General features: G+C 42.3%; 1 protein-coding gene and 1 long non-coding RNA gene across 4 annotated transcripts in view; both read right to left on the reverse strand.

The window, feature by feature from the left end:
- Nucleotides 1-808: 808 nt before the first annotated feature.
- On the reverse strand, nucleotides 809-7,893 carry LOC126544542 (uncharacterized). 2 transcript variants are annotated; one of them, XR_008608606.2, is made up of 3 exons: nucleotides 7,576-7,893; nucleotides 6,658-6,790; nucleotides 809-2,562 (listed from the first exon to the last, which is right to left on the reverse strand). It is a non-coding gene; the product is annotated as an uncharacterized lncRNA (long non-coding RNA). The 2 variants fall into 2 exon arrangements; XR_008608605.2 differs by having other exon boundaries at nucleotides 6,658-7,893.
- Nucleotides 7,894-8,567: 674 nt separating this feature from the next.
- Nucleotides 8,568-17,916, reverse strand: part of Gmd (GDP-mannose 4,6 dehydratase) — a 31,788-nt gene continuing 22,439 nt past the window's right edge. For both annotated transcript variants that reach the window (XM_050191880.3, XM_072286097.1), the window contains 2 exons: nucleotides 16,875-16,943; nucleotides 8,568-9,058 (listed from right to left, as the gene is read on the reverse strand). In XM_050191880.3, the coding sequence (XP_050047837.1) occupies nucleotides 8,996-9,058; nucleotides 16,875-16,943 (132 nt within the window). In that variant the 3' untranslated portion in view covers nucleotides 8,568-8,995. The remainder of the gene's footprint in view (nucleotides 9,059-16,874; nucleotides 16,944-17,916) is intronic.

Raw genomic sequence — 17,916 nt, forward strand, 5'->3', positions numbered from 1 at the left:
CAAGAATGTCTGAATCCACAAGTACGAAGATAAGACAAATCCATGTACTTCCCATCATTCCCATGGTGGGTCAACGACTGCAGCGCCAGAGTTCCCTCTGAAACTCTATGGGTAGCAGAACGCACGCCGGAATGGAAAACACAGACAAGCACAGGGTGGCTAGCGTCGCTGTCTGCACTGCTATGTTTAGCGAGCGCACTTTGATTTTTAGGAGGTGCATGCTTTTTGCATCACAGATATTGAATATTTTTATGGAAGGAGTGTTAATTATAATAACTATGAGCATAAGAAGTTACATTCTTGTACTTGTACAAAAACCATACGCCACTAAATGTGCAAACACCGCTGAATGACACTGGTATTAATGAACATTGAAGCACAACAAAAACTCCCTCGTGGCTGCAGCCAAATTGTAGAGCTCACAACAATAATAAAATTTAAACAGTAATCGAAAACTCAAGATGATAAAGAGGGAGTTCCAGGAAAATTTGGAAAGGTGAAACAGCAGCAATAATTAATCTATATGGCCAGTGCATTCATTACAATATGAGCAAAGGTTAAAGATCGAGAAGCCGGACCATTAACAGTAAAAATTGAGAGATGGGATTAGCAGGGCAGATAATCCAAAGCAGTTGGAGCAGCAGTTGAGCAGAAAAAAGCCCAAAGCAGAAACTAACGTTTGTCAGAGACGACAATTATGGTAGAACATACAGAACATGTCCAATCATAGATGACGAGGCAAGACGCTACATGTTCGTAGTAATGGATCTTGCCGTTGAGTGCGGGAGTTGGCCGACGTTGAGGAGGATTTTGAGTTGAAAAGAGGAGGTTTATTTACATTATTTACAGTAAAAACATGAATTAACAGTCATAAAGTCATTGATGGCCGGCAGCAAATCGGACGCTGTGGCCTGCGGCAAGAAGCCCGAAAGAGATGAATGGATGAATGAATGCTTCTTTCTGCTCCCTGTCTCTAGCTTTTAACCCCTTCGGTGTCTCGGGGTCACGTCACTTTTGGCCAATCGTGGAGCCCGCTCAGGTGTCGTCATTTTCGGCCAATTGTAGGTGCCCGTGTAAGTGCAGTCACATTCGGCTCAGGGGGTCGCTCCAAGTGCTCCACTGTTCGAGGGATGACTTGCCACCGGTATTGCCTCCAGGTCTGCAACTGCCGTCACAATCGGCAGATGGTGTGGCTTTGAGGGCTTCACGGTGACTTACAGCCGGCGTTGCCTTGGTGTTGCATCCCCGTCTGAAAGCGCTCAGCTGGAGGAGACGGGTTGTTTTCGAACGAGCTTTCCAAGCTACAAAGCAGCTTTGCTTGGGACCAGGATCAACTACCTGGAACCGTGCAGGCTCCTGTTGCCCTTTCGGGAAGAGTCAAGCAGTGGGACAATAGCTCCACATGCAGCGCACGAGGTGGGAGTTGCCCACTTGTCTGACAGGTCCGGGAACGTGTTAGACACGCTTCTGCGCACCTTAATTGGGTGCGACGGCGATTCGATGTGGTCTGGTGAACTCGAAGGATGCCAGGAAAAGGGTCCGTGTCTAGCAATAGGTACCCACACAAGACAAGCTTGACAATTCTTGGAAATCTCCATTGTTTCTCCTCTGAAAGTATTACTCCTCAAAATTACTATATATAAAGATTTTTCCAATGCCTCCTGTCTCCAACTTTTGACAGACAATTTCAGTTACTATTGTTTTTGAGACCAGCTAGTTAAAACTACCGACTTCTTGGCAAATCCCTGCTGTGGGTGTAGTAACAAGCACTACATTTACACGAACACGACAATGCCATGGCGAGTCGGCTTCGAGCTGAAATGCAATTATTGGGTTCATGTAAATGCTATCTATCCAGGTCAACAAAGTGTTGGGGCAGCTTGCATCGGCCTGGCTCGCTCGGCCCAGTTGTAGAAATGCATGTGAACATGTTCGCATTAACCTGGGTCGTCCTGTCTTGACCCACTGGAGTTCAAGTTCACGTAAATGAAGCCAAGGAAATCAGCCATTTGGTCAGAAGATTCCAGCAGGTGCCACATTTTCTGAGCCCATCATCAGGAAACCTGTTTGAAAAGTGGAGGTGTGCATTCAGGGTGAATAAAAGGGCAACTGCAACAAAATTTTGGACCGCATGAGAAAGCCTATTTTAGGATACTGCAGATATAGATGAGTTTCCATGCAAAAGTTTGGTGAGCGGCAGCTCTAGTGGGCCATAGTAGCACTGCAAATCTGAGCTGTTCTGGCACTATCCTGCAGCTGCGCTATCTACTGCATGCAGCTGTCGCACACAGCAACAGTGGTGCCACTTTTATGGCATGCATGGAAAATTATCCACATGGGTCGCACTTTATTCCTTTCAAAGTCGTAGGTATTGATGAATATCAGCATAAGTCATCGTCTGTTGTTAACTGCAGTGCAGCTATCATGTTGTGGCATGTGCTGTGAAACTTGTACTTGCAGCCGTATACCTGCAAAACAAATTTTTTTGTTCACAAGGGTTTCCCCATGTTCTATAACAGTTCCCTTAGCTAGTGTCCAGTGAAACTTGTGCCACATTGTGCTCTGAATCAAGAAAAAGAGAAAAATAAGAACATGGTAAGAATAGAACTACTGCCAGAAATCAGTATTCAACTATGCAGCTGTAGAAAAGATTTCTGGCTCCTTAACAAGGGCCCCGTATTTGAATGCGAAAATATTTGTGCAAATCGCCATTATCTATATTTAGTATAACTAATGCCATCAGCATGGTATAGTGCGTGACGCCCAATTTATTCTGGGCACAAACTTGCACACATAGAAAACCAAATGTTACAACACAATTCCTCTAATCCTTTCGGTAGACCTGGTCTTAGACATAGTCTGTGACGGTGTTGCCCCACTTTCATATTCATACAATTTGGCTGCTAGCAGTGAAAGCAAGCACCACCACAAATATGGTCTTTAGATTGCCTGTACACAGCCTTCTGCACTTCTTTTGCGTGTACAGCGCTCAGCGACTGAAATGCAATACTCAGAAAGTATGGTGACAAGTGATTTGTTCCGCCACTGGTGATCACTGAGGGGGTCGAATGCAGTTATGATACATCAAAAAGATTATCGCTTTCACGTGACACAAAAATCGCAAATCGCAGCGTCACCAGCGCCAACCAGTGGTGCAAAAAAGTGTCAGCCGCCATGTTGTCCAAGTATCACGTTTCAATCGCTGAGCACTGTACACACATACATTTCATTTAGGCTGCCGAGAGCACATACCAATACATATTCAGAAACTTAAGCCACATATGCACATGCAGTGCATAAGAGCAGTGCAATGAAATTAAATATGGAAATCGGCAGTAGGGGAATAACGCTTTTCGAGCTAAGGGGCATCGTAGTCTTCTTATAGTACAACACCCAAAATTTACAGCAGTTAACCTAAAAAATTGAACTTCAATTTCAAGCTGAATTGCACCTTTGGACCACAAAAACAGTAGTGGCGTGCTAAAAGTAATTTTTTAGACTGAACTGAATATGAATCGAATACCAAATATTTTTTACATAATAAACCGTTGTTTTCACAATGTGTAAAAACAATATTCATATCTTAGGATTCACAACATTAGCAAACTTCTGTCATAACACTGCATGTTATGAAGCATTGTTTATTAAAGGGCCCCCCACCAGGTTTGGCCATTTTAAACTTACAAGCTATGTAGCTTGGTGCTACAATTCAGGTGGATGACACTTCTTCCTTTTCACGTACTTTACTCCACCTTGCAGGCTTCTGCAGAACTGATTTGCCATATTCAATGCCTTGAGTTGTCAATTAATTTGCCCTTGCTCTGCTATCTGCTAGCCTCCTGGTTAGCTCACATGGCAGAATGACCGCCCCAGAAAGGCACTGGTACCAGGTTTGAATCCCGGACCACGATGAATTTTTCTTTAACTGTGAAGCTTCCTTTCTGAGAAACCTGCATGGGTTTCCTATTTTTTATTATTTCAACATGCTGCCAACCCTGTGACAGGGTTATTACAGGAGTGGGTTACAGGGAGAAACAGCAATAATAGTAATTGTCAGGGTAGATATGCTACACAAGTACAAAAAAGAAGGAAAAATATACGTACAACAGTAAGTATGAATACGAGTATTGACAAACATGCCAATAGAAAAAACAAGTAATCATATGGAGAATACAAATAAATGACATCAGGTTGATGAGTACGTATTAAGTGAGTTATGCAACATCTCAAGGAAATCATCAATTCTTTGCTGTTCGACTACAAGTCGGTCAAGAGTATTCCATTCCCGAATGCATCTTGGGAGAAAAGAATAATAGAATGTATTGTTGTTGCATGTATGTTCTTGGAGTGTGAGATCATGTGTATGACGTAGTTGCCTTGTTTGTTTAGTTTCGACGTATCTTATGTGATCCAATTTAAAATAGTTGTGCAGTAGCATACATAAGAACTTCAGGCGGTGAATTTTAGCTCGACTTTGGAGTGAGGGCAAACCTGCACGGCGTAGCAATTCTGTCGGGGAATCAAGACGTCGATAGCGGTTAAAAATAAATCTAATCGCTTTGCGCTGCACGTTTTCAAGCATGCTGATACCGCTACTTGTGAAGGGGAACCAGATTATATTGGCGTATTCTAGAATTGGTCGGACAAGTGTGGTGTACGCTAAAAGCTTAATGTCACGGTCAGCGTGCCGCAACATCCGCTTAAGGAAAAACAATTTTTTTATTGCTTTCACGGTTATAGCTTCCGTGTGAACTGCCCAACTGAGATCAGAAGTTATTAGTACACCAAGATATTTGTAGTGGCTTATATTTCGGAGCGTGACGTTATTCAAACCATAAGGAAATGCTAAGCTTGTTTTCTTTTTTGTTATTGACATTGCAACTGTTTTGTCTGAATTAATCACCATTTGCCAGTTAGAGCACCAACTTACTACTTCATTCAGGGCAATGTTCAGCTCAATTTGGTCACTGTAGCTTTTGACCTCTCTATACAGTACGCAGTCGTCTGCGAATAGCCTAATATTTGCGTTAATGTTGACTGCCAAGTCATTTATAAACAAAAATAATATCTGTGCCAATGCGGATCCCTGGGGCACACCAGATGTGACATTTAATGCGCCAGAAACGTGCTCATTGCATTGCACAAATTGTTGACGGCCGGACAAATAGCTTGATATCCATCGAGTCATTGGCCCATCCCCAAGTTTGCGGACCAGCTGGATAACTATCTTTTCATGAGAAACCCGATCAAACGCCTTCGAGAAATCCATAAGAATTATGTCAATTTGGGAGTGTTCATTAATGCCTTGGGCCAAGTCGTGCATTACCGTATCTCAACGAGTTGCGTTACGGTCGATAGGCCTCTTCGAAATCCGTGCTGGTTGGGGTGTAGCAGATCATTGTCTTCGACAAACTTTGTGATGAATTTGAGGACAATATGCTCGAGTATTTTACAGCTGGTACACGTCAAGGAAATGGGCCTGTAGTTTGATGGGATCGTCTTGTCACCGGATTTATGCACTGGGATTATTCATGCGACTTTCCATTCAGAAGGAATCTGTGAATCCTGGATAGATTTTGTGAATATTAAGCGTAGATACTTGCTAACTGGTTCTGCATACCGTTTGAGAAAAGCATTCAGTATCCCGCCTGGGCCACAGCTCTTTTTTTCATCAAGGTTTAATAGCAGACACAGTATACCACTGTCGGTTATTTCTGGGGTTTCTAGTAATTTATTTTTGGTAGATGGGATAATCGGGGAATGTTGCACTAGTCCATTATTGATTGTAAAAATCGACTGAAAGTAGCGATTGAATTGATCCGCCTTATCTTTTGTTTCTATTGAAGGAGAAGCCTTTTTATCGCTTTGTTTACCACTTACATAACGACAAAATTTTGCTGGTGACGTTTTCATGAACGTGGACCGAGTAGTACCATAGTAGTGCATTTTGGAAACGCATATTTTGCTTTTAAATGCTTTAGATAACGCGAAAATCTGAGTAGTGAAATTAGCGGCTAACCCAGACCTCCTATATTTCCTCAGCCTACTAATTTTACATTTAACGTGAATTATTTCGCTCTAGTGGGACAAAATTTTCAATACAATGCATGACGTGTGCTTTGAATTGCAACCATATATGATCTATCGATGAATTTTTATCCAAGCAAAGATCTGAAAAGTTGAGAAATTCGTGAGTGAGATATGTGATTATTGCATCGTTGTCTGCTCTGGTGAATGCACCCAAACCTATGTAGGTTTAGGTTACAATTTAAGTGGATGACAATTTTTCCCTTTGATGTACTTTCCACCACCTTTCCGGCTTCCACAGAACTGGTTTGCTTTAAGCATACAAGTGCAGTGCGCACTTCACATGCTGACAATCGTGTCTGCAAAGTATTAAGTGCAGTGAGCCCACAAAAATGGCCGACATTTCAAACCAAATGCCATGTGTTCTGCCTCTCGAGCAAGTGCGGCTCCCAGCCAGAAGAAGTTGAGGTAACATGCACAAACACTGCAATGTTAAACGCAGTCCTAGCAACCTCACTCACCATGACCGATTACTTTGGTAAATCGTCCAATGCGGAACACACAGTACTGTCACCGGTAATGCGCCATCCAGCGAAAAAGGAAGAAAAAAGAAAAAGCGGGACTCCTCACGTCAACTCGACGTGGTCCATCGCTTGCAGATGCTACTCAAAGTAGGAGAGAGTGCCTCTGTTGGGCAGCTGCACTCGCCTCCTGGCGGTATGAGGGCATTCAATTTCTTCTATCTCCTCCAATAATAGACCGCCTAGAAAAATTATATCGGTGAAACAATCAGTTTTAGCACTTCCAGTGCATAACTAACATTTGCAATGGTACCTGGTGAGGGGCCCTATAAAAGGCCAAATGGAGCTTTCGGAAGAAATACAGAGTTTATTCGCGCACCCGGAATTTTCTGGAGAGTGAACGATAGCGATTTAGAAAGGATAAGTGTGGCTCCTTGAGCAATGTATAGCATGTTCCACTGCATAACTTCTTGTGTTTTATGTCTACTATGTCTGCCGGGATGGCCAAATTAATTCTAAGGCCGAATTGAATAAGGCGTTATTCAACTAACTATTCATAATTTCGCAATATTTACACATCCCTAAAGAACAGCGTTACAAGTTGGCAAAAAATTATTTCAAAATTTGGAGAAAAGTGCCTTACATTTATGCAAAAGCTATGGCATAAGACTATAACGCGAACTGCAATGGAGACTTTAGATCATTGGCTCCCTGACGTCTATAATGCATACTGATATCTGGGTATGTAGCCATTTTTATGCTTCACTCCCAATGTAATGTGGTTGCCACGGCCAGGTGTTGAAACTACAACAGCAAGAAGACTTAACTGGAAAGCCAGAGCAGTGGGCAAGCCAACTGCCATGACCTTCTGTATTTGCAAACATAAAATTACCGTTTGCAATCACAGACTATGCCGACAAGAGAGTAAACAGGAGATAGTACACAGAAATGGGGCCACAGATAGGACAGCATATAATGCTCACAAAATGACAAGTTAAGGAGTTGTAGGTTAAGCCTGCAGACTTACCCCCGTATTCTTAAACGATCCTTAACTTTGTCAACCTCCACTCCACAGAGTCGAGCACAGTGCCACCCGTCTCAAGAATTGCTGTGAAGTGTCAATGAAGTGCAGCGACCACTTTTATCAAGTGGAGGCATTGTCATCTACTTTCTTGAGTTGAGGTGGAGTGTTTGTAGAGTTCTAGGACATTCTAGAATATGGGGGTTAGAATGGAATGTACACTGCTCTTGCCAGTCTTACTGGGGAAGTGCCGTACTTCAGCTTAACATGGTTAGTTATGGTGGTTATAATGGTAAGAATACCTCCTAAAACCTGTAGAACTAGCCCCCCCCCCCGAGCTATTTGCAGTAAGAGTACTGCATAAAAGTAATTCAAACTATTACAAATCTAAACCGTATGCATAGCAAACTAAAGCACAGGCAAGAAGCCATCTGGTGCCTCAGCTGCCCTCAGCTGTTACAATGAATGCATGTAATATGTGAATGATATAGATCTTGCCAACTAAACTTAATCATTTGAATTACTTCATTCTAAACTATAGCATTTGCAGAGCTCAATTTTTGCACTGAAAAAATATGCCAACTAACAGTTCTTTCTGGAACATGGATGTAGAAACTGCCGGTTTATTGCATCCAGATATAATAATTTTATTTTCCATCTCTAAACATTGTTGGAGGAGACAGTGAAAAAATATGGTTAACACTTGACAAAGTTCCTACCCCATGTATAGCAGGCAGTGGCAAGAGACTTGAATGTGAATTGAAGGTGGATCACATCCTGCCCCTCTGTGTGCAGCCTACAGAACGCTTTAGATTCCTGTCTGTGCACCCAGGCTATGAGAAAACAGCTTTTTTTTTATGGCAGTTTCTAGTCTGGTAAACATATGGGCACACGACCATTTAGCATTTTCATTGCATCGAGTGCATTTCCTTGCTTGGCCCCAAGTAATATATTTTTCTATGCAAAGCTCGACAATGAATGATGTCAGAAAACAGATGTTAGCATGTGGACATTTTTGCTCACAGCTTTTTTATTACTCAATAAAAAAATTCGGCATGAAAACATTGTTTTTTTGTTCCCAACATCACAGGCACCAGGATCCCATTCTTGGTTCGCAACAACCAGGTATATTGTAGATAGTAAAAATAATGCCCTCCCTTTTAACAAGTAAAACAAGAAAAAAAAAAAACAGGAATGCAAAAAAAAAAAAACAAAGGAATCCCCACACTCGCTTGCCCAATAAATTGACACCAGTATAGTGGGTGCCCATTTCTCCAAATACTATGAAAAAACTGTTTGTTTACAAAAATGACTGTGCCCTTGAAAGGCATGTGAACTGCACCATCTCTTTAGTCTTAAAGGAATGTCCTCCCGAGGATCCATATAGATAGATCACATTCTGGTAGGCACAACATCCGAAAAGGTCCTAAGCAGAAGGGTTCTTCTTCATCAAGACAATGTCAGAATCCACCATTTCCTTGACTAGCTCCTGCAACATATATAAATAATATAGCAATGATTTGTAAGCATATTAATTGCATTGCTCCTTTTCACACTGGACTCTGCAATTTCACAGCTATGCAGCACATTCACACAAATGAGTTAATTTGGTCAACTGCTGAAAGCAATCCAATAACCACTTTAGTCACGGCATACACATTTGTGGATGCGACTTGTTTTTGCCATTTCTGTGCAGTGGTTACAAGGAATAGACAATGAACGTTAAGCTTTAAGCAAACTGAACATTCTGCTTTTCTAAAGTGCACCCATTTCACTTCCGAGTGAAATTTTATTGCTTTAGACTACCACTTTGGTGAAAGCACTACAGTGTTTGACGAAGGCACTACGGTGTGACAGGACATTTGAAGTAGGGCGTTTAGGTAGTAATTGTGAAAGATTTTTTTTCCCTTGTTGCAATGCTTGCACCTAGTAATTAACCTGTGCATGTAATTAGCGTGGGTGATTCAATATTTTTAATGAAGACATGTTGCACGACTGACTGTAGAATAAATGAATACTTAATTACTATGTAATTATTTAGGGTCACTAAAATGCACAGAGTCATTCTCATCCCACCTTGACTTGCTTTCTATGGTGTCTCCAGCACCTTGGCATAAAATTATGTAAATTTCACACATTGATTGACTGTCAAATGTAATTCATGGCTGAAGGGGATAACGTATGCTTTACCAAGAAGAGTGGTATGCTTACCACTCTTGTGGTTTATTACACAAAGCAGAGATAGCCACATGTGGAGCACCTACTCTGCAGTAGAAATTCTAGAAAGTAAAGTTTACTCAAATGTTCTTGTAATGTTCAAGCATAAAAGCTTTAAGCCATGTAAAATAATAGAAGCTGAAGCAGAGAAAGAAAGAATGAAGCATAAATGCTTGTATTTCCAGAGCAATCAAAGGCTGTTTTCTTAGAATAAGCCGCAGATCGGAAACACCCAAGTATGGACATGCATTTACTCATTTATTAGTCCAACATAATTAGTTGCAAACTTTTGAAGTTGTCCTTAGATAAATACTTCAAACCAACACAGATGCTGCATTTGCAAAGTAGGGAAGGGAAAGTGACAAATTAAACAAAACAGAAAAAATTTACCTCTCAATGTATTTTTTCTTTCTGGCAGTACTCAAGTTTGTCGGGAATCAAAGTGAATGAAGAAGTTGGACAGTTTAAAGTGGAGAAAAAAGAAGCAGCATTGTCTATGCTGTAAATTTACATTAAAAGCAACAAAAACAACAACAACAACAACAATCCATTATGCTTAACACCAACCATGTTAAAACAAATGTACTCAGAGCTGGAATTCACTCACATTACAAAACACCAACACTTGACTTGCTCATTGAATAAAGCAAATTTCTTGTTCCATGTGACAATGTGGTCGCACATCAGTGTTACGCTTGCACATCAGCAGTTTATAAAGAATCGAGCTAGCAGAGCTTTTAGCGGAAGTGTAAATTCTGAAGGCCAATAGATATGTATATTGAAATATTATTTGGTTGGAACTTTAATTTGAGCAAATAAAGTTGGTGGGAATATAAATTTAAATACACTGGCATATATGTAGCAGTGGTCCGAGATTCAAGAGCGAGATGAAATGGCTAATGGTCTGTACAAGAGCAGTAACCTATGCCTTCCCTGTATATTTCTGTACAATTTTTTCGTAAATGTAGTACAGGCACTGACGTCAAACCGTAATGCATGAGCAAAATGGAGAGGATATATTTTTTTCTTTCTCTTTTGCCAGTACACTTGTCAGCAACAACTCCAGTGGAAAATCTGACACTGTCAAGTCTGTCTCTAGCAAAGAATGTCTGTGCAGCTGGTATCTTCACAACCACAAAAACTGGACCATGCTTCGTTTAGGATCAAGTGATAACGGGCCGAAATGGCTGAGTCCATTACGAGCAAGGTTCGCTACCACCAGGCATGGCTTGGGCGGGCCAGCGCATGGCACTTTCGGGCTCGGGCCTAGCCTGGGCCAGAAAAAAAGGACCGTGCAGTGCTGTGCTATTCACAATTGAAAACTCGCACTAGTGCATCAATAATGCTAGGTTATGCATTAAGTTTTCTGTGCTCAAAGGGGCCCGGAAACACTTTTCTAAGTAATCATAAATGGCCTCACTATTAAATTACGTCGTCCCAGAAATCTCACGTCGCAAAAGTTTTTCAAATCCTTCAAATATAAGTGGAGCTATTGCACAGTACCCGGCTTTCTGTCTCTTTGTCTCTGCCACCGCGCTGGAAGCTACAGAGCAGAGAAGCCAAGAGGGCAACGCCCCAGCTATGGGTCGAGTGTCCCAGTGGCAAAAGGGCTTGTCGCGGCACCTCATGGCAGCTGCGGTACACTACGCTACACAGCATGCAGCTGCCATCTCCAAGGCCACCCGCAGCAGACGCAGCCACACGCAGTGCAAAGATGAAATGATTTTCTGTCTTTTTGAGATCGCAGACATGTTTTATTCTAGTTAACAAAAAATTAGCGTTTATGTATTACTGAGAATGTTCTCACGATCACAAAATGAGCCAGTAAAGTTGGTCGGCCAACTGCTTTCGTTAAGCTTTCTATGACAATGCGGATGCAAGAGCAAGCGTCTGTTCACAATTTTGACAAGAGATTGTAAATTCCTGCTGCATGCAGAGGTATTTGGCTCACATGTTCACAGGAGGCTCATTAACAGATTGGCAACTTTTTTTTACTATGTTCAAAAAAAGTGTTTCAGGGTCCCTTTAAATCAGAATTTTTAGGTATTAAACACAGTATAGCGAAAATGATGTGTTGGGCATTACAGGGTTAAGTTGATGGTAGACAAACTGTTATAACTAGGCGTGTGCCAATACCGAATAGTAGATTTCAAATCGAATATCGAATATAAAAAAAATTTAACATAAACACTTATACTTACATATTTTGTGCAAAGAACCACGGTGCTGCAAAGGCTCAAAAGCCAACTCACATTACGAACCAAGAATGCAGCTACCATATTTATTAGAATCTAGGCTGATAGTTTTTTTCAAATAATCATATGCCGAACTCCAGGGTCAGCTTAGATTCGAGGATTAAAAAAAAAAACGCGCCAGGTTGAAATTTAAAACGAAAAATATGGTGCATAGCTAGCGTAATCTAGAAAAGTCAGTATCACAGCTGCTATTAGCCATCCCAGTAGCCAATTGAATTACACAAGCGACGTCGCTATTGACCTGTGTCGTATCGGCGTGCGGCGCGGCATTATCATAATGACGCCAAACAGGCGATGCCACTGTAGTGACGCTTTCAAACGAAAAGTTGTCCTAGTTGCAGAGCCATCGTCAAACGTTCAAGCCGGGCGGGACTTCAGCATCGATGAGAAAAACGTCCGTCATTGGAGGGGGGCAATGGGAGACGCTTTGTACATGTGCCGCAACGAGTGCATGACAGGGATAAGGAAAATAAGCGCGCAAGAACAGAGAGGAGCTGTTCACTGAGATCGTGCCGCACTGTCTGTGCATGCATGGGGGTGTGGGCACGAGCTTGTGCGCCTCCGCAAGCGTGCATGTGGTCTGGGCAAGCAGCGATAACGTAGAGTGAGCTTGGCATGTTCATATTAAATAAATGCCGTTTTCATTTTGTGAACGCTGTCTTCATTTTTTTTTTTCGCCCTACATCCGAGGTAAGTTTTTTTATTTTTTTCTGGCTTGAGACATTCGGGGGTCTGCTTAGAATCAGGACTGGCCTCATCATCAGCCTATTTTATGTCCAATGCAGGATGAAGGCCTCTCCCTGTGATCTCCAATTACCCGTCTTGCGCCAACCAATTCCAACTAGCATCCGCAAATTTCCTAATTTCATCGCACCACCTAGTCTTCTGCCTTCCTCTACTGCGCTTCCCTTCTCTTGGTATCCATTCTGTTGCCCTAATGGTCGACGGTTATCTAACCTGCGCATTACATGACCTGCCCAGGGCCATTTTTTTCTCTTAATGTGAATTGGAACATCGGCTACACCCGTTTGCTCTCTGATCCAAACCGCTCTCATTCCGTCTCTGAAGGTTATGCCTAGCATTCTTCGTCACATCCCTCTTTGTGCGGTCCTTAACTTGTTCTCAAGCTTCTTTGTCAGTCTCTAAGTCTATGCCCCACATGTCAGCACCAGTAAAATGCAGTGATTATAAACCTTCCTTTTCAATGATAATGACAAGCTTCCAGTCAGGAGCCGACAATGTCTGCCATATACGATACAACCCATTTTTATTCTTCTATGAATTTCCTTCTCATGATCAGGGTTCCCTGTGATTAATTGACCTAGGTAAACATACTCCTTCACAGACTAAAGAGGCTGACTGGCGATCCTGAAGACTTGTTCCTTTGCCCGGTTATTCCTCATTATCTTTGTCTTCTGCATATTAATCTTCAACCCCACTTTTACACTCTCCCTGCTAAGGTCCTCAATCATTTGTTGTAACTCGTCTGCAGGGTTGCTGAATAGAACAATGTCATCGGCAAACCGAAGGTTGCTGAGGTATTCGCCGTCGATCCTTCCTCCTAAGCCTTCCCAGTTTAATAGCTTGAATATTTCTTCCAGGCACGCAGTGAATAGCATTGGAGAGATTGCGTTTCCTTGTCTGACCCTTTTCTTTATAGCTATATTCCTACTTTTCTTGTGGAGAATTAAGGTGGCTGTGGAATCTCTGTAGATATTTTCTGGTATATCTACGTAAGCAGTCTGTACTCGATTATGTAATGCCTCTATGACTGCTGGTATCTCTACTGAATCAAACGCCTTTTTCTAATCTATGACAGCCATTTAGAGAGGCTGATTGTACTCTGCAGATTTCTCGATTACCTGATTGATGACATGTATATGATCCATTGTTGAGTATCCCTTCCTGAAACCTGCCTGTTCCCTTGGTTGACTAAAGTCCAGGGTTGACTAAAGTCCAGTGTTGCCGTTATTCTATTGGAGATAGTCTTGGTGAACATTTTATATAATACAGGGAGTAAGCTAATGGGCTCATAATTTTTCAATTCTTTAACGTCTCCCTTTTTGTGGATTAGTATAATGTTCGCTTTCTTCGAGTTTTCTGGGACCCTTGCAGTCGATAGACACTTCGTATAGAGAGTCGCCAGTTTTCTAAGCATGATGTCTCCTCCATCTTTGATTAAATCGACTGTTATTCAATCTTCTCCTGCTGCTTTTCCCCGTTTCATGTCTTGCAAGGCCCTTCTAACCTCATTGCTAGTTATAGGAGGAGTTTTTGTACCCTGTTCATTACTGTTTCGAGTAGACTTATCCCGAGTCCTCTGGGTACTGTACAGGTCAGTATAGAATTCTTACGCTGCTTTTACTATACCTTTGAGACTGCTGATATTACCTTACTTATCTTTCAGTGCATACATCTTGGAGAGATTGCGTCTCATTGTCTGACCCTTTTCTTTATAGGTATCTTCCTACTTTTCTTGTGGAGAATTAAGGTGGCTGTGGAATCTCTGTAGATATTTTCCGGTATATTTACGTAAGCAGTCTGTATTCGATTATGTAATGCCTCTATGACTGCTGGTATCTCTGGCATCATGTTTTATGTCAAGTTTCCTTCTCAATGATTTAAGGCGTCCATTTCTTACGGCTGCTTCAGTCCTCCTATTACAATTTTGAATATCACTTATTTTCGCTTGTTGATCAGTTTTGACAGCTCAGCGAATTCTATCTTATCTCTTGAGTTGGGCACTTTCATTCTTTGTCGTTTCTGTATTACGTCTTTTGTTACTTGGGAGAGCTTGCCTACTGGTTGCCTTGGTGCCTTGCCTCCCACTTCAATTGCTGCCTCTGAAGCCAGCCTAGTTACGGTTTCATTCATTACCTCTATGTCATCTTCATCTCTCTGTTCTAAGGCTGCATGTTTGTTTTTAAGCACCAGTCTGAATTCGTCTGCTTTTACCCTTACAGCCTCTAGGTTGACCTGTTTTTTCTTGACCAATTTTACTCTTTCTCTCTTCAAATTGAGGTGAATCCTGGCTCTCACTAACCTATGATCACTGCACTTTACCCTACCTATCCATTCTACATCCTGCACTATGCTGGGATCGGCAGAAAGTATGAAATCAATTTTGCTTGTTTCACCATAAGGGCTTTTCCAGGTCCACTTTCTGTTGCTACGCTTCTTGAAAAAGGTGTTCACTATTCTTATCTTATTCCTTTCTGCGAATTCTACCAGCATCTCTCCTCTAGCGTTCCTAGAATCGACACCGTAGTTGCCAATTGATTGTTCACCAGCCTGCTTTTTTTCCCACTTTTGCACTGAAGTCGCCCATTACTACAGTATACTGAGTTTGCACTTTTCTCATCGCTAATTCAATATCTTCATAAAACTGATCTACTTCTCATCATCGTGACTGGATGTAGGAGTGTAGGCTTGTACTACCTTTAATCTATACCTCTTATCAAGTTTGATTACGACTGCTGCTACCCTCTCATTAATGCTGTAGAATACATCAATGTTGTCCGCTATGTCCTTGAGATTAGGAATCCCACCCCGTATTGCTTATCTGGGAGACCTCTATAGCAGAGGACATGGCTGTTATTCAGCAATGTATAAGCCTATTATTGTATAAGGTTTATTATTGTCGTTGCAAGCAGTGATGAAGCGGCCAAAATAAAAACGCGTGAACTCTACGCGAGTGGAGATAACTGCTCAGTTTCGTTAGGGTATACTAGAAAGAGGGAGTGGTTCTACGGCAGCCTATCCGCTGAGGATTTTTCAATTGAAAAATTAGTGGCGCCACTGTTGCCTTCACCTGAATGAGCGGCTCCGCACGCCGGTCAGACGCTTATCGCGTTGTAGACCCTACCGCAGCTGAATGGAGCTTTGACAGGAGTTTCACTCTGCTGCATCTAGTTTCAATACTCAATGATGGAAACAGGGATTTTCTTCCCTGCCGACCTGCAGTCAATAAAATGGAGAAAGAGCGACGGAAACACTGCTAACGACACGACAACGATGGTGCGTCGAGCAGACGACAGCCACTCAGCCCGTGAGCTCGCCTCAGCCAACGGACGCTGCCGAAACAGGCGGAGCTTCAGGAGAAGGCGACGGCAGCACCACCGCAATTTCAGCGTTTTTTGCAATGCCCTCAGCGCTTGCCAAACCGTTCACTGGATCCACTCCCCCATTCCAGTAGCCTCTAGTTTCGTGCCGCGGGAACATCTGGGATATCCCGCACTTGCCTGGAAGTGAGTGCCCTACACGGCAGATGGCTCTATCGCGTTCCGGTAGCGCAGAAGGCAAGCAGTGTGCACGAAGCGAATCTCAGCGGCAGGAGCATTCCATTCGCTGTAGACGCCGGATTTCCCTAGTGTGAACGTGGCATAACTTTGAGGCTGCTGTCGTCGCTGCTAGGCCACTGCAGCATCAAACGAAAATAACACTCTTGTCGTGCGAAGTGAATAAATACTGCATGTTTTTTTCCCCTTTCATCGCACTCTCTCCGAGTTCCGTTTTTTACAGGTAAGTGGTCAATCTCATGCTATTTCGGTCAAACAGTACTACCGCTTAGTACGTACTTTTTCCGAGCTCCGGCCAACTACGGTCTCACGAGGCTTCACTGTATCTGAAAAACTGAATACCAGATATTCGATTCGCAAATTGAATTACTCGAACGCTCACTATTAGATTCGAAATCGGATATTCGTGTATTCACACACCCTTAGCTGTAACACATTCAGGCTGGTGACCGACTTATCTTTTGTAGATAGCACCGAAAGCGCAAACACATGGAAGAAACTAGAACAGTCACAAGCGCTTCACGGCAGAACAAACCTGAAATGGGATTCTCCTTTCCCAACCAAGTTTTTCCTTGGCTTTGCTAGCATCTCCAAGCAAGAAGTCCTAGAAAACAACAAAAACATTTCAAGTTGCAACAGTAGAATGATAGGTAGTTCAGCATGAAAAGAGGAAGCAGCCTGCAAACAATGACTGGTTTACCAAACTTCCAGCAATGTTAGCATTTGATAGTCACTCTGATAGTCACTGTGATGTTTAAAATATTAAATCAGAACTCGCATACTTGCAAGAAGAACAGCCTTAGCATTAATCATTCATCTAACATTACTGAACTCTAAAATGCCTTTTGGTTCCAACCACATATGGATTACGTAATAGAGAAGTATCTTCATTCTACGGGTAATTTTAATAACTAAGGTGAAGTAAAAAATGCATTTCCATGTAGCCACAAACATGTAACACTTTCTTCATTCAAATCGATTATAGTAAGAAGGATGCTGGAGCACATAATGTGGTATGACAACTGAACAATGTGTCTCGGAGCCAGTTTATTCAATCTGTTGAGCATTGAAGCTTTATGCAGACTTGGTTTCTTACATATGCACAATTACCACTGTTATTGTGCCCTTTTGCACTCTACTACACTGTTTGTGGTCAGCATAACTTCAAATGCAAAGAATTCCGTAACTACTTTAACGTATTCCATATTCAGATTCACCTGCACTTGTAACCACAGCTTAATTCAAACTGCAACATGTACACTTGGGACTACTTAACCCTTTGAGGGTCAATTATGTAAATATACGGCGCCGCGAACAAGTCCGAAAATGGTCAATGCCGTATATTTACAGCGCCGTCTGTACGTTTAAAAAGCGCACCCACTTCCTAACTTTTTCTTTTATGTCATGTGCTGCCACTATGTGGGAATACAGGAATTTTTTCCACGCGCCTCTCTCTCTCTCTCTCTCGGTTTTCATTGCATGGTTTGTTTTAGTGCTAGTTCGCTCCCGCACGTCTATATAGTACCGCCCGCGCATTGGCGCGTGCGCGGGCCGGTGGCGGTTCGGGTTTTGTTTTC

This window comes from Dermacentor andersoni, chromosome 1 (genome assembly GCF_023375885.2).
Source record: "Dermacentor andersoni chromosome 1, qqDerAnde1_hic_scaffold, whole genome shotgun sequence".
Classification (NCBI taxonomy): Eukaryota; Metazoa; Arthropoda; class Arachnida; order Ixodida; family Ixodidae; genus Dermacentor; species Dermacentor andersoni.